Below are 13,750 nucleotides of genomic sequence, written 5' to 3'. Positions count from 1 at the left end.
TATTAAGAGTTGCAGCTCTAACAGATATTGTGAAGTAGCTCTCCTTCCTCGTTTGACCTTTATTATGAAGGATGATGTATGTGCACAAGGCACAATTAATGAACTTGATTGATTACAAACATCATTATACTTGATGTTATATTTGCTGCAGGTGCCAGTATGAGAATTCCTAAAATGTCCTGCAAGAGATCATGAAGTGATCTTTCTATTTCTCTGCAGGATTCCTGCCTCCTGATTCCTGAAAGGGATTTCAAACACATGCGCTCATGTGCTTTTATTAGTCTCGATTTGAGTTTCTTTCGTTCCTTAAATTAAAAATATAATAACTAATCCTTATTTACATTCCAGACATTCCACAGAATGAGCCCGACTATAAAGATGACATGTTGAGTAGGTGGTTGAGACCACACAGGACAGAAATTTGGCACCACGCTTACATCACAATTAAACAAACGCTATCCAGACTGAATTATACACCCACTCATCACAACCTGGGCATGACCCTCTGCCTTTGTGAAACACCAAATTAGGACATTGCGGTGTGACACGGTGACTGTAAATCTAGCGTGTGACAGTGCAGAATAATCATGTGCAGTGAACACAGCGGTGCAGAAACTATGTGGTGTATACACAGTCAACAGGATTAACGCTCTAAACATAACCAAAGCACAAAGACGCACATGAGGATCCGTTTTCATGCAATATGCAATATAATGTAGAAAGTGATATGGTGCACACTAATTTGACTGCAATCTTTTTTGATTTTTATATTATTTTCTTCCATTGGAAAGAGAAATGCACAGTGCAATATCACACACAACTACAAAACATAGAAACACAAATTGCGTACATGCATTTACATTCACTGTTAATTTTTCACACTGTGTTCACCTGATTCACAGCTCATTAAACACTCTGTAACGACGAATAAAATTTAAAATACATCTCTGAAGGTACACTCGAAATTTCACAGTTATCACCAAAGCATCAAACATTTAGACATATTATACACGAACAGCAACAGGGTGCAGCCAGCATATTACAAATCGATATAAAAAGATACCACATATTAGAGCTCACTGATTGAATTTACCTTTTGCCAACATCATAATAAAAGCATCTTATTTATCATAGAAGTGCCAATAATAGTGATTTAGGTTATTTTGCTTCATTAAAGGTACTTTGGTTCTAAAGGGGTGACCTGACTTATTCTGCTTTTTCTAAAGACTAATACTGATATTTCTACTTTGTTGTTGCAAAATATGTCTTTTCACTTCCCTGAACACTGTACATGTAGCTTCTTTAGAGATGATTGTTGATCACAGAATCTCAATGCTATCTTTTCACATCTCAAATTCTGCACCTCGGTCAGATTTATAAGCTTGGATGAACCCTTAAAGGGACACTTCAAAAATGTTACTCATGGCGCTCAGTTAAGTTGTCATTCGTACTGTAGTACGATTCAACTGGAAATAGTGTCTCTGGAGGAGCTTCAGGTTTATCTCAGCTTTGGCTTCCTGGGAGATATTTATAGTAGCCAGTGATTCAAACTGAGATTGAAAGATGTGTTAATGTACTTGGTACAGAGGGTATATCAAAGAGATTTCGTCATGTTGCATTATGGGAAAGGTCACGGTCCCGTCTCCTAGCTACTAGCACGGCTGTAGACTCTCTTTATAATTATGTTCAGATGCTCAAAGCACAAATTATGGTTAGGGAGAAAGATAGCAGTCTTGCTTTAACTCTTAAAGGGGCAGCAATCTCCCGATTTTCCCGAAACACTCCCGTTTTTCAGTGCCCTCTTCCGGTTTCCTCTTAGGGTCACAATTCTCCCGTATATCTCCCGATTTATGACAAATCTTATAATAATAATAATAATAATAATACATTTTATTTGATGGCGCCTTTCAAGACAACTAAGGACACCTTACAAAGATAAAATTATACTCAAACAGATAAAAACAGGCAGACATGACAAAGACACATTTAGGCAGACACGTGTGATGGACTGATGGACACACTACAGTGAGTAGGCCAGTTTGAACAGGTGAGTTTTGAGATGGGATTTGAATGTTGTAATAGTGTCAGACTGCCGGATGGGAGGAGGGAGGGAGTTCCAGAGCCTGGGAGCAGTGCAGCTGAACGCCCCTAGCTCCCATGGTGCTGAGGCGGGAGGTGGGGGTGGTCAGAAGACCAGCTGATGATGAGTGCAGGGAACGGGAGGGTGTGTACTCCTGAAGGAGGTCAGTGAGGTAGGTGGGGGCAAGGTTGTGGAGGGCTTTATAGGTGAGCAGAAGGTTTTTGAAGTCAATCTGTTATTGAACAGGGAGCCAGTGTAGTTGGATGAGAATGGGGCTGATGTGGTCGGAGGATCTTCCCACTTTTTTTTCCTTTTTGTTAGCTCAACCTGTTTCTGGCAGGTTTCTGTACAGCGTGTGTAAGCCCTGCTGTTTCCAACTGAACGACCATAAAGCTACACCAAATGCGGTTTCCCGGTGGAAGAAGTGCTCGTGACACAACGCGGTTTGAGCTGCGCTCGCCTCACATCACAGTGTGCAGCACCCAAAGTTGGAGCAATGCAGCGAAAAGCCGTTGTGGTGTGGCGACGAGGGAGAGTGAGTGAGAGATGGAGAGAGAAATGAATGAATGAATGAATGAATGAATGAATATTAGTTTATGCCAGAGAGTCACACAAATTCATGCAAGAGGGGTGACCTATTCAGTTTTCTTTCATGAGAATTAAAAGTCAAATTAAAAGAGACCTTTTTAACATATAAATGCTGTTGCAGTGTACTTAATATTTTGCTATTTTCACTCTTTAAAAGTCACCAGAATGCAGGAAACATAGTCTCTGAAACTTTCTGGGGGAGGACCCCCAAACCATATAAGAATCATTGTGTTTTGATTTAAAATGAGCCGTTTATATCTACATAGGCAGCGGGTCCTCTCTCCACGCAACCGGCCGCCACGTTTCTACAGTAGCCCAGAATGGACAAACCAAATACTGGCTCTAGATAGGGGCATTTGCGTTTTTGCGTCGGCCACCGTAGTTCTCAGGGAGACAGGGTTGGACAATGTAGGATCCAGTGTTTTTAGAGTTTGACCCATAATAATACTCTACTGGTTTGATGACCTTTCTTCTTCTTATAATAATAATAATAATAATAATAATAATAATAATAATAATAATGTCTTTCTCAAGTCCCTAAACTTTATGTAAGTGCAATATTTAAACACTGGAGTACCCGTTTTAGGTACAATAATTCAACTATATATCTTTATGCAAGGTTCGTATGATCAAAATCTTTTGTGAACATAGCAAAAAAGCAAAGAATGCACACACACAAACACACACACACACACACACACACACACACACAGACAAACACGTGTCCCTCACACACAATCCTCCTGACAGGACCGCTTGCCATTGATCATGCTCAGACTCGCGATAGACTGATGCGTGCTGCGGACCGATGTCACATGTGTGTTATAATGAGTCGGGCTCTGCGGGGAGCGTTTGAGGATCATACGACAGCAACAACACAGCTGCTGGTTGAACTGCTTCTGGAAGGTGTCGCTCAGCAGGTAGAGGGCGAAGGGGTTGAGGCAGGAGTTGGTGAAGGCCAGGATACGAGCTACGACGCTGCACACAAAGTGAACCAGGGAAGTGTCCACCTGGCGGGGGAGAGACAGCGTGGAGGGTTGAGAAGAAATGGTTTATGAGATGGAGGCAACATGAACTCTGAACCAACCTTTGAACAAACCTAGTCTCGCGGGAAGGGGAAAATTGCACGACATTACAACGTCATTCTGCGTGTCATGAGGATGCATATTAGGCTTTTTGTGTGTCATTTGTACGCCACGCAACAAAACTATGGTAACGTCCACAGTTAGGTTTAGGAAAAATGTCATGGTTGGGCTTAAAATAAGTACGTAAATTATACAGAAACATACATAAGTACGGAAAACACGCCATAAACATCCCTAAAAACATGTGACAAACGTCACTGACGTAACTTGCAAAACAAAACGCCGGTCTTTCTGGTTGAAAGTTGTGTGTTTGTTGGGCCAATTCACTTCCCCTCCCGCCCGCCATGAGCAGTCTTTCTCACTTTTTATTCTACCTCACTAGCTCTGACCGTAGCATATTTACGCGGATGCAGTCAGTGAAGACTACATGCGAAATGCAAGAAAGGCGTTCTTATGAATAAACGTATTAGGTGCTTTTTGTGTGGCCTACCTGAGAGTAGTGATAGGAGCGGTATAAGTAGATGATGTGACAGGGAAGCCAGCACACTGCAAAGAGACCAACGAACACCAGCACCGTCTTGGCCAAGCGCTTTCTTGATTCAACCTGTTGGTTGTAGAAAAAAAACCCCAGTTAAAACCAAAGAACAATGCTGTTATAAAAGTAAGGGCTAATGTACAGCGAGCCGGTCATTGTTGTGAAAGAAACCCCGACAGGGCGATGCTGCAGCCTGACGCGAAGCGGAGGTTTCTTTCACAACAATGACCTGCTAGCTGTACATTAACCCGCTTATTACACGGCTACTTACTTAAGAAATCAATGATTTGACACAAAACGGTCTGCCAGAGTCCGACATCAGAACCGCGCCCATAGCAACGGTCTGCTATAAAGAAATAACAGGCCGTAGAACGCTGTGATTGACCAATCAGAATCGAGTATTCAACACAGCCGTGTAATAAATTTGATTATTGTTGTATGGTAGAAAAAATAATTAACTGTAGAAGAGAAACTGATTGTAATGTCATGTTACGGCAGTTGAAGGCTGTCCAGTATGAATAGAAGAACCTTGAACCTTGAGCTCCCTACAAACCGGTTCTATCTGGTAAATGGAGACACTCAGTCTATTCAGGTATCATATTGGTATCATATGAAACTTAAAAATCGAAGGCACGCTGTTACTTCTTCACATTCTGTTGATAATGTTGGTTCATTTTTTGAATGTTTTAAACTAAAATTCTGGCCAGATCTGACACATTGCACCTTTAATCATGCAGAAATCAGTGGTGGAAAGTAACTATGTATATTACCTTATGTACTGTAATTAAGTATGCTTCTGAGGTACTTTTACTTTTATTTTCTGAATAGGTTATACATTTATAAATATAGTACAGATTAAATAACCCAACAGTACATTTAGTAGCCTATTTACCAGTAGCTTCATCTCCACCAGCTGCAACAGGAAAATGCTGTTTACACAGTAATGCATCAGTAATAATAATCCAATTGATGAAGAAAACTAGTAGCCCTACTTCTTGTACTTACAAAAGTTGTTCATACCAATTTGTCCTGTATATGGTTTTATTACAGAACACAAATCTGATGTGAAAACTAGGTCAATCGATTAAAATATTTAATCGTGATTGATCACGATTAATTGCAAATTAATCACACATTTTTTATCTGTTCAAAATGTACCTTAAAGGGAGATTTGTCAAGTATTTAATACTCTTATCAAAATGGGAGTGGACAAATATGCTTGCTTTATGCTAATGTATGTATATATTTAGTATTGTTAATCAATTAAGAACACAAAATAATTACAAATATTGTCCAGAAACCCTCACAGGTTTACATTTAGCATAAAAAATGCTCAAATCATAACATGGCAAACTGCAGCCCAACAGGCAACAACAGCATGTCTGTAAAGGGGAGACTCGTGGGTACCCATACAACCCATTTTCATTCACATATCTTGAGGTCAGCTGCTTGGTTTTTGTAACAGTTCTTTAAGTTTCATAGAACGATGAACACATATGATAATGAGTAGATTTCAGTAAACAAAGAAAATAAGTCCATATTTTCCCACCAAAATTGTACTCCTGTCAAAGGCTTTGAACCAGCGTTTAAACCTGAATGTGACAAAAAAATATAATTAAACGTGACAAATTCAAATATTTTAAAGCATTTTAGAGGGGGATGGGATATATCAGTATATCACAAATCGGGCTACTGCCCTGGTAATGACAGTTTGAACACTGGCCTGTCGTCTTGCATGCACGTTCCCCTCCACTGGCAGGTTTAAGGCGCTCCTCATCAGGCTCCGGGCGATGAAGGTGTAGTACATGGATATGACCAGCAGGGGAATGACATAGAAAATGAGGAAGGAGGCCGTGGAGTGGATTTTAGGGTGCAGTTCCCCAGCATGGGGATAAGGGGCGCAGGTGACGAAGCTCTCATTATTGGAGGTGTCGTTGAAGGTGTGGAGGTCAGAGAAGATGGCCTCGGGGACCGCCAGGACCAGGGAGAAGAGCCAGATGAGCGCCGCCCGCAGGACAATGCTGGTAGTGGTGTTTGATGTTTGGATGTCCAGGGGCTTCACGATGGCCCTGTACCTGATAGATGGATGGATAGATGAATAGATGTGAGAACCCATGTTGATTCTCATGCCCCTTTTTTGGCAGCAAATGTTAAAGGGTACCATAAAAACTGGTGCCCTTTTTACAATTTAAAAATGAAATGGTGACTTCTTTCATGACTTGCAGTGCGGCTGACTGCGTTCAACACTGAAACCAGCAACAATTTATTTTTTTTGCCACTTGGTGGCAGCGGAAACAAGAAGAAAACAAAACAAAGACCATTTATTACCCTTTTAAATGATACGGTAAACGTCTTAGCAAACATTTGCATTCATTTTGAGTCATTTCTGTGCACCTTGTGAAGGTAAATTCCATATTCAGTGTCCTTTTTTAGGTCTGTTTGTGGTCGCTCCTGAGGGAATAGCCTATATTGCTCTATTGCTCTTGCTCTTTGTTCACTGGCTCCTCCAGCTGGGCAGTGTACAGGTGTTTTTAGAGCTTTTTCTTTTTGCAGAAAACAGCCGCCTGCTGCAGCTAAAATCGACGCTGTTGCAAGCAGCAAAACCAAAACAATAAGCAGAAAACTGCTCTAAAGCTCTGTGGAGGTGAAGGGAAACTGCAGAGTTAAAGATTATTCTCATCACCACATCAACCCTTTTACAAAAGTAGTAATATGTTCTAGTTTATATAAAACATTGATTATAGCTGTTTTAACAAAGAGAGGGCAGTACAGTAGAACTGAAATGTTTATGGTAGGAGTTTGATATTACATTCTCAAGTTGTCAAGGGGTCAAATGGTTCACTGGTGGGGTCATCCTGCATCTGGCAACCTAAACGTTGTTGTAAATAATGTCTTGAAACTGATCTTTAAGCATTAGGGTAAACACATTACCCCTGTTGAATTCGAGGAAGTAATATAGAAAATGAGGAGCAATGAAAACAAGCCTTGTCTAGAAGATAACATCAACCTGGTGGAGTTATGAATATGTGGAAGGAGTGATGATTATTAAAAGTGTTGAACAGGTTTAACCCGGGTGAAATGAACAGAAAGCAGTGACGTACTTTTTCTTTGTTCACTTCACCTCCACAGTTTATTTCATTAAAACTTGATTTTTCTATTTTCCAAAGTCAAAACACAATTTGAAAACACAGCTTGATTGAAGGATAATGTATCTGTGCTCAAATGAATGAAAAATATAAAACTGTTCTGATCTGATGTCAGCAGACTGGATTAAGACGCGTTTCCTAGAACTGAACTGAATACACCGACACCGTTGAGATTTCTGTAGTTATGAATATATAATACCATACAGCAGAGTTTTTATAGTCTGACACTTATTTTCTGTCTTCTGTCTACTTCTGTGATAATCATGCTCTAAGTTTTGGAACTACAATTCCCATGGTGCTTTTGGGGCTGTAAACAGGAAGCATAATGTCAGTGTGGATTATTTGTTTACATTTGGGCACCATTGAAAGTATGTCAAATTAGCTATTAGCAGTTCACGTTTCTAATATAGCCATTAATGTACAGACATACATCAGTGGAGTGCTTTAATACTGAAGAAAACTTAAAAACTTGATGATTCTCGGGCGAGTTCTGTAGTTATAAGGACTGTCTTTTTTCTGTTGTTTCCATGCAGATTTATGGACATTTATTTGTGATGGACATCGAAGATGATATTATCGGAAAGAGTAAGTCACATAGAATACATATATATTGTGTGTGCATCATGTCTGCATGTGCAGATTTGGCTGGGGTATGACTCCGAGAAGATGTAGGCTACCAGCCGGCTGCTGGCTTGAGCTTCATATTTATTTAAAGCAGCAGATGTGAGAGTGGTGTCGGTCTTCTCATCTAACTCTCAGCAAGAAAAAAGCCTATTTCCCAAAATTTCAAACCGTTCCAAACAGCTTCTGCGGGTGGAAACTAATCTCATATTTGATTATATGTTCACAGATTACAGATACACTTCTATGTCTGTGACACGTTTGTAAATTGTACTGCAAGCTTGATGCATCACGCAAATGTACTTATACCTTATTGTAGCTACAGGTAGGCCTACAGCTGATATCGTCTCTATAAATTACTGCCCTACCAAAACAGTTTGACAGTGCAGTTTTACACAGTAAGAGCTACAGGTGGCTGGTGAGCTACTGGTGGCTGGTGAACTACAGGTGGCCGGCGAGCTACTGGTGGCCGGCGAGCTACAGGTGGCCGGCGAGCTACTGGTGGCCGGCGAGCTACTGGTGGCCGGTGAGCTACAGGTGGCCGGCGAGCTACTGGTGGTTGGCGAGCTACAGGTGGCTGGCGAGCTACTGGTGGCTGACGAGCTACTGGTGGCTGGTGAGCTACAGGTGGCTGGTGAGCTACAGGTGGCTGGTGAGCTACTGGTGCCTGGTGAGCTAGAGGTGGCTGGTGAGCTACTGGTGCCTGGTGAGCTACAGGTGGCTGGCGAGCTACAGGTGGCTGGCGAGCTACTGGTGCCTGGTGAGCTACAGGTGGCTGGCAAGCTACAGGTGGCTGGCGAGCTACAGGTGGCTGGTGAGCTACTGGTGGCTGGCGAGCTACTGGTGGCTGGCGAGCTACTGGTTGCTGGTGGGCTACAGGTGGCTGGTGAGCTACTGGTGGCTGGCGAGCTACTGGTGGCTGGTGCAGCTTCAGGTGGCCGGCGAGCTACAGGTGGCTGGTGAGCTAGTGGTGGCCACTCTCATTTTGTCAAAGTAGCTCTCAGAGGTAAAAAGGTTGGAGTGAAAGAGAAAGACTTGTTGCACACCCACAGAGTGAATCAGAGCATCGTTCTGCTTTACCTGCTGTCAAAAGTAATCACAATACCAAGTCTTTTATTTGCTCTACTATCCTTCTGTATAGCTTAATGCATCATATCCACTGTCAAGTAGCTGGAAGTCCATATAGCCTCTATTCAATGTGTCACTGAAGTGCCAGATTGATAATGATAAATGAAGTGACTATCATACTGTGTATAAGACAGCTGATTTAACCTTTGAATTTCAATCTTGCAGCTCTACAGAAACGTGCATCACGGCCATGACCCCAATTCATATTGAAACTCCAAGAACGATTCATTGGAAGTAAACATTATCAGTTACACACAGCTCGAGGACACATCTTTTCAATATTCTGTTCATCTCATTTCTTGCGCTCTCAAGGTTATTCGTTAATAACAAGGACTGTACTGTATGTGCAGCACGTTCTCATTTCCCAGGGCATCAAATACCGACGCTGTGAGGCAGGTTAATGAGGAGTCCCTGCTACTTTGGCCGAGAAGAAATAACGAAGTGGCTAAAGATGGGAAAATAATGAGCAGAAGAACTGAAACATATGCAGCTCACATGCACACATCACACTCACATGTGACTAAAGCCAGTTAATGACTGGGGTGATCCAGATTTTGTTTTTCTCTCAGGTTTCAATGGGATGCTTACTGTGATATTTATCAAAGCATTCTGAAACACATTTTTCATACTATACACCTATTACTTTACCATTTAAGCTTTCCACTGACAGCCAAGGCTTTAATACATATTGATATTATTATATTTCATCCACACTGTGACAGTAACAGTTTATTTTTTTTCCTGTCACCTTTCTGTCACCTAAAAGACATCTTAAAACCTTAAACATTTTCAAAACCAACTTAAAACGTCTTGGTCTTCATGACGTGTTTTTACTTGACAAGCATACTTTGTGATGTGCTATTGTGTGTAGCTGTGTATTGTGCGTTTTTTATGTTCTTTCTTGTATGACTGTAGTATGTTTCTTTGTTTTGACCTGCCAAGGGACTTACAGGTGTGAATTTGCTTAAAGCTATAATCTGGTACGGTGCATCAAATGGTGACATTTTATTTTTTAAACTGTACATGGACCCTTTTTTAATAAAATAATAAAATTAAAAAAATTATGTCATTGGACAACAAAAGTTTGAAATTGAAAATTGCCAGCAATGAATTGACCCTGTAGCAATTGCCTTTATCGTTGTGCACGTGTCAGCAGCCTCAAAGAGAAACACATTTTTCATACTATACACCTATTACTTTACCATTTAAGCTTTCCACTGACAGCCAAAGCTTTAATGCATATTGATATTATTATATTTCATCCACACTGTGACAGTGACTGTTTTTTTTTTCCTGTCACCTTTCTGTCACCTAAAAGACATCTTAATGTCATTGGACAACAAAAGTTTGAAATTGCATGTCATCCCCCATCATTCCGATCTTATTTCCTCTCAGCTCTCTACTGTCAATATCTAATAAAAGCAAAAGTACTAAAAGTGCCATCTGCTGCAGCAGCAGTAAACAGTGTGAAACAGTGTGATGTTGAGATCACACATACTTGGGGGGGAACCAGTATAGTTTCTAAAGACTATAAAATGTGTTGTAATATTAGATTTCATGGTGTAGGCTTTCTATGCTGCTTGTAACCTAATATTTAAAGGTGCTATTGATAACATTGATAACATTCAACCACTAGATGTTGCATTCTCCCTCGTTCCATTGCTTTTACTTCACAATAAGTCGTTGCAAAGCACTTACCATCAATCTCAGACATTTTTTCCACCCTAACTAGAGAAAACACACGTGATACCAACGTCGCTTTATTGGCTCTCAAGCCTTGTTAGAAGTGGGAACCAAACGTCAGATATCTTCCACAGGGATAAACAAACATTCATTTTGGACACCCCAAAATTTTTAAAATGATTATTTCACAATCATAATCTTTTTTTTTTCAGGAAAAGCCATACTTTTATGTGGCTCCTTTTTAAAAGCTCTGTGGACGTTTTTTTTTTTGCTTTTGTTTTAATATTCGTAAAAATAAAATATCAATAAGACCTTTAACTGTAAAACAGTGGCTCCTGCTGCAAAAGAGATCAACTATTTTCAATCTAAACAAACTTATGATTAGACATCTAACATTTGTTTTATATTATTTTGTAATCATATTATACTTTTTTTATAATTTGTATTATATTTTTTCTTAACAAGATATTAAATATTAATATAAAATATAATATTTGAAATATTCTCAAAATTGAGTGCTTTCTTTGATACTTTGGATCAATTTCTTATTCTACACTGTTCTAGGATTTCCCAGTAAAATAACAGTAAAGAACTGGCAGCAGGGTTGCCTTTATGTTACTGTAAAATTAACATTATTATACTGTCGCTGAAATTTACAGCTTTGTACTGTTAATGAAAAATACAGTTTGAACTGTTTTTTTTTAATTAATTTCACAGTATTTACAGTTAATTTACTGTTTAAAGATACATTATATAGCTGTTTTCACCTTTCTTTGACATTATCTTACTGATTTGTTTTAATGCACTATTTAGGTTGTAATTTTTACATACATTTTTATAAACATTATTTTTTGCCTAGATGAATAGACTTAGCAGGTTACAGACATAGGAATAGTCACACTAAATACAATTAAAGGGACTTGTTAGGAAAAAGGCTATAATAGACTTGTTGACACTTTTCCCAAAATGTCCTACTATAGCTGGCTACAAGCACAGAATGCAAACCAGAACAACATGTGAGTGAAGAACAATAAAGCTAATTCACTGATTTTACAATCATGTACAATGAACAAGCCTCACATGAGCAGATCAGGTCCCAGAATTTAAAAAAATACTGCATGAAACTGTTACTGATGATACTTTAGACAGTTGATCAGCATTAAAGTGATGTTTTTTAAGAATGCATTATAGTTGAGTTAAAAAACAGCCTATGAGCGTAATTTAACAGGTTTTCTTTTGTATTAACAGTAAAGCGCTGTTTTTAGCTATAACAGGTTAATACTGTTGAAATCCTGCTGTAAATTAACAGCAATTGTTTACAGTGTAGGGTCAATAATAGATGGTAAGAAGAAGAGAAAGAGTAGCCTACCTGTCAGCAGAGAGGGCTGTGAGAGTGAACACAGACACCCCGACCGAGGTGAGCTGGATGAAGGGGATGACTTTACAGCCCAGTCTGCCGAACAGCCACTCCTCTGACAGGTACCTGCTGGCGTCCACCGGAGCGCAGGTCACCAGCAGCAAAACATCACCCAGAGCCAGGCTGGACATGAACAGATTGGGCACATTGCGGATGGATTTGGCAGAGCAAAAAGTCTTGATGAGCGTGATGTTGCCAATTAGCCCCAAGACGCTGATGACACCGTAAACCGAAGCGATGACCACGCCGGTGAACCACATCGTCCGTGCGGTGCTTTGGAGAGCAGCAGTGACGCTGCGCGACGCGTTTGGGAACAGATGCTCCATCTCTCACTCTGCCTCTCTCACTCACTGAACAGATGTTGAAGAGGTTTGAAAATATAAGTTACAACTCAGAGACATACGGACTGGTCCTTTGGGTTTTTTTTAGAGAGAAGGCGAAACTACTGTGGTGAAAGTTTTGTGTCCAACTTTAGAGTTGAGTTCAAGTCCTCCTCAGTGTTAAAACGTGGGTCCACAAGTCTGTCTGTCTGTAGGGGCTGACTGTCACCCAGTGAGCTCAACGGTACAACATGCACCTATGAAGAACAAGCAATATGTTCGTCTGTCTGAATTTAAAGGTCCCATATTATTAAAAAGTGAGATTTTCATGTTTTTTTTTATTATAAAGCAGGTTTAAGTCCTATATAATTACTGTGAAAGTATCGAAACACTCAATCCACAGGGAAACGCACACAGCACGTATTCAGAAACACAAGATACAAGTATGAACCTGAAAATGAGCATAATATGGGACCTTTAAGAGAGGAAATAAGAAAATGATCCGAAATATGAAAGAAAGAAAGCGCTCAATTTTGATAATTATTTTAAATATTTAAAATATTGTATTTTTATATTAATATTTAATATCTTGTTATGAAAAATATATAATACAAATTATTTAAAAAAGTATAAAATTATTAAAAAATATTGTAAAACAAATGTTAGATATTTAATCATAAGTTTGTTTAGATTGAAAATAGTTGATCTCTTTTGCAGCAGGAGCCACTGTTTTACAGTTAAAGGTCTTATCGATATATTTTTTAACAAATATTTAAAACAAAAATAAATAAAAAAAACGTCTACAGAGCTTTTAGAAAGGAACTAAATAAAAGTATGGGTTTTCCTGAAAATAATGATCATGATTGGGAAATAATCATTTTAAAAATGTTGGCGGGTCCAAAATTAATTCTTGTTCATCCCTGTGGAAGATATCTGACGTTTGGTTCCCACTTCTAACAAGGCTTGAGAGCCAATAGTAAAGCAACATTGGTATCACGTGGTATCTCTAGTTAGTGTGGAAAAAATGTCTGCGATTGACGGTAAGTGCCTGGCAATGACTTGTTGTGGAGTAAAAGCAATGGAACGAGGGAGGGAGAATGCGACATCTAGTGGTTGAATGTTATCAATGTTATCAATAGCACCTTTA

The 13,750-nt window shown here is 39.6% G+C and overlaps 1 protein-coding gene across 1 annotated transcript; it reads right to left on the bottom strand.

The window, feature by feature from the left end:
- Positions 1 to 3,038: 3,038 nt before the first annotated feature.
- On the bottom strand, positions 3,039 to 13,151 carry grpr (gastrin-releasing peptide receptor). The gene is made up of 4 exons (XM_037790039.1): positions 12,236 to 13,151; positions 6,012 to 6,363; positions 4,244 to 4,357; positions 3,039 to 3,678 (listed from the first exon to the last, which is right to left on the bottom strand). The coding sequence occupies exons 1-4, from the start codon at positions 12,607 to 12,609 to the stop codon at positions 3,397 to 3,399; spliced, it is 1,122 nt and encodes a 373-aa protein (XP_037645967.1). The 5' UTR covers positions 12,610 to 13,151; the 3' UTR covers positions 3,039 to 3,396.
- Between the last annotated feature and the right edge of the window lie 599 nt (positions 13,152 to 13,750).

Source organism: Sebastes umbrosus, chromosome 2 (genome assembly GCF_015220745.1).
Source record: "Sebastes umbrosus isolate fSebUmb1 chromosome 2, fSebUmb1.pri, whole genome shotgun sequence".
In the NCBI taxonomy this organism is placed as follows: Eukaryota; Metazoa; Chordata; class Actinopteri; order Perciformes; family Sebastidae; genus Sebastes; species Sebastes umbrosus.
This window is presented reverse-complemented; position numbering and strand designations above follow the sequence as displayed.

What these genes read in the sequence shown, in the direction of transcription:
- grpr (XM_037790039.1), bottom strand. Translation starts at nt 12,609, where the DNA reads ATGGAGCATCTGTTCCCAAACGCGTCGCGCAGCGTCACTGCTGCTCTC. An exon ending in ACAGCCCTCTCTGCTGACAG is followed by an intron (nt 6,364 to 12,235) that starts GTAGGCTACTCT and finishes TCCATCTATCAG; the next exon opens with GTACAGGGCCATCGTGAAGC. An exon ending in ACGTGCATGCAAGACGACAG is followed by an intron (nt 4,358 to 6,011) that starts GCCAGTGTTCAA and finishes TACAACCAACAG; the next exon opens with GTTGAATCAAGAAAGCGCTT.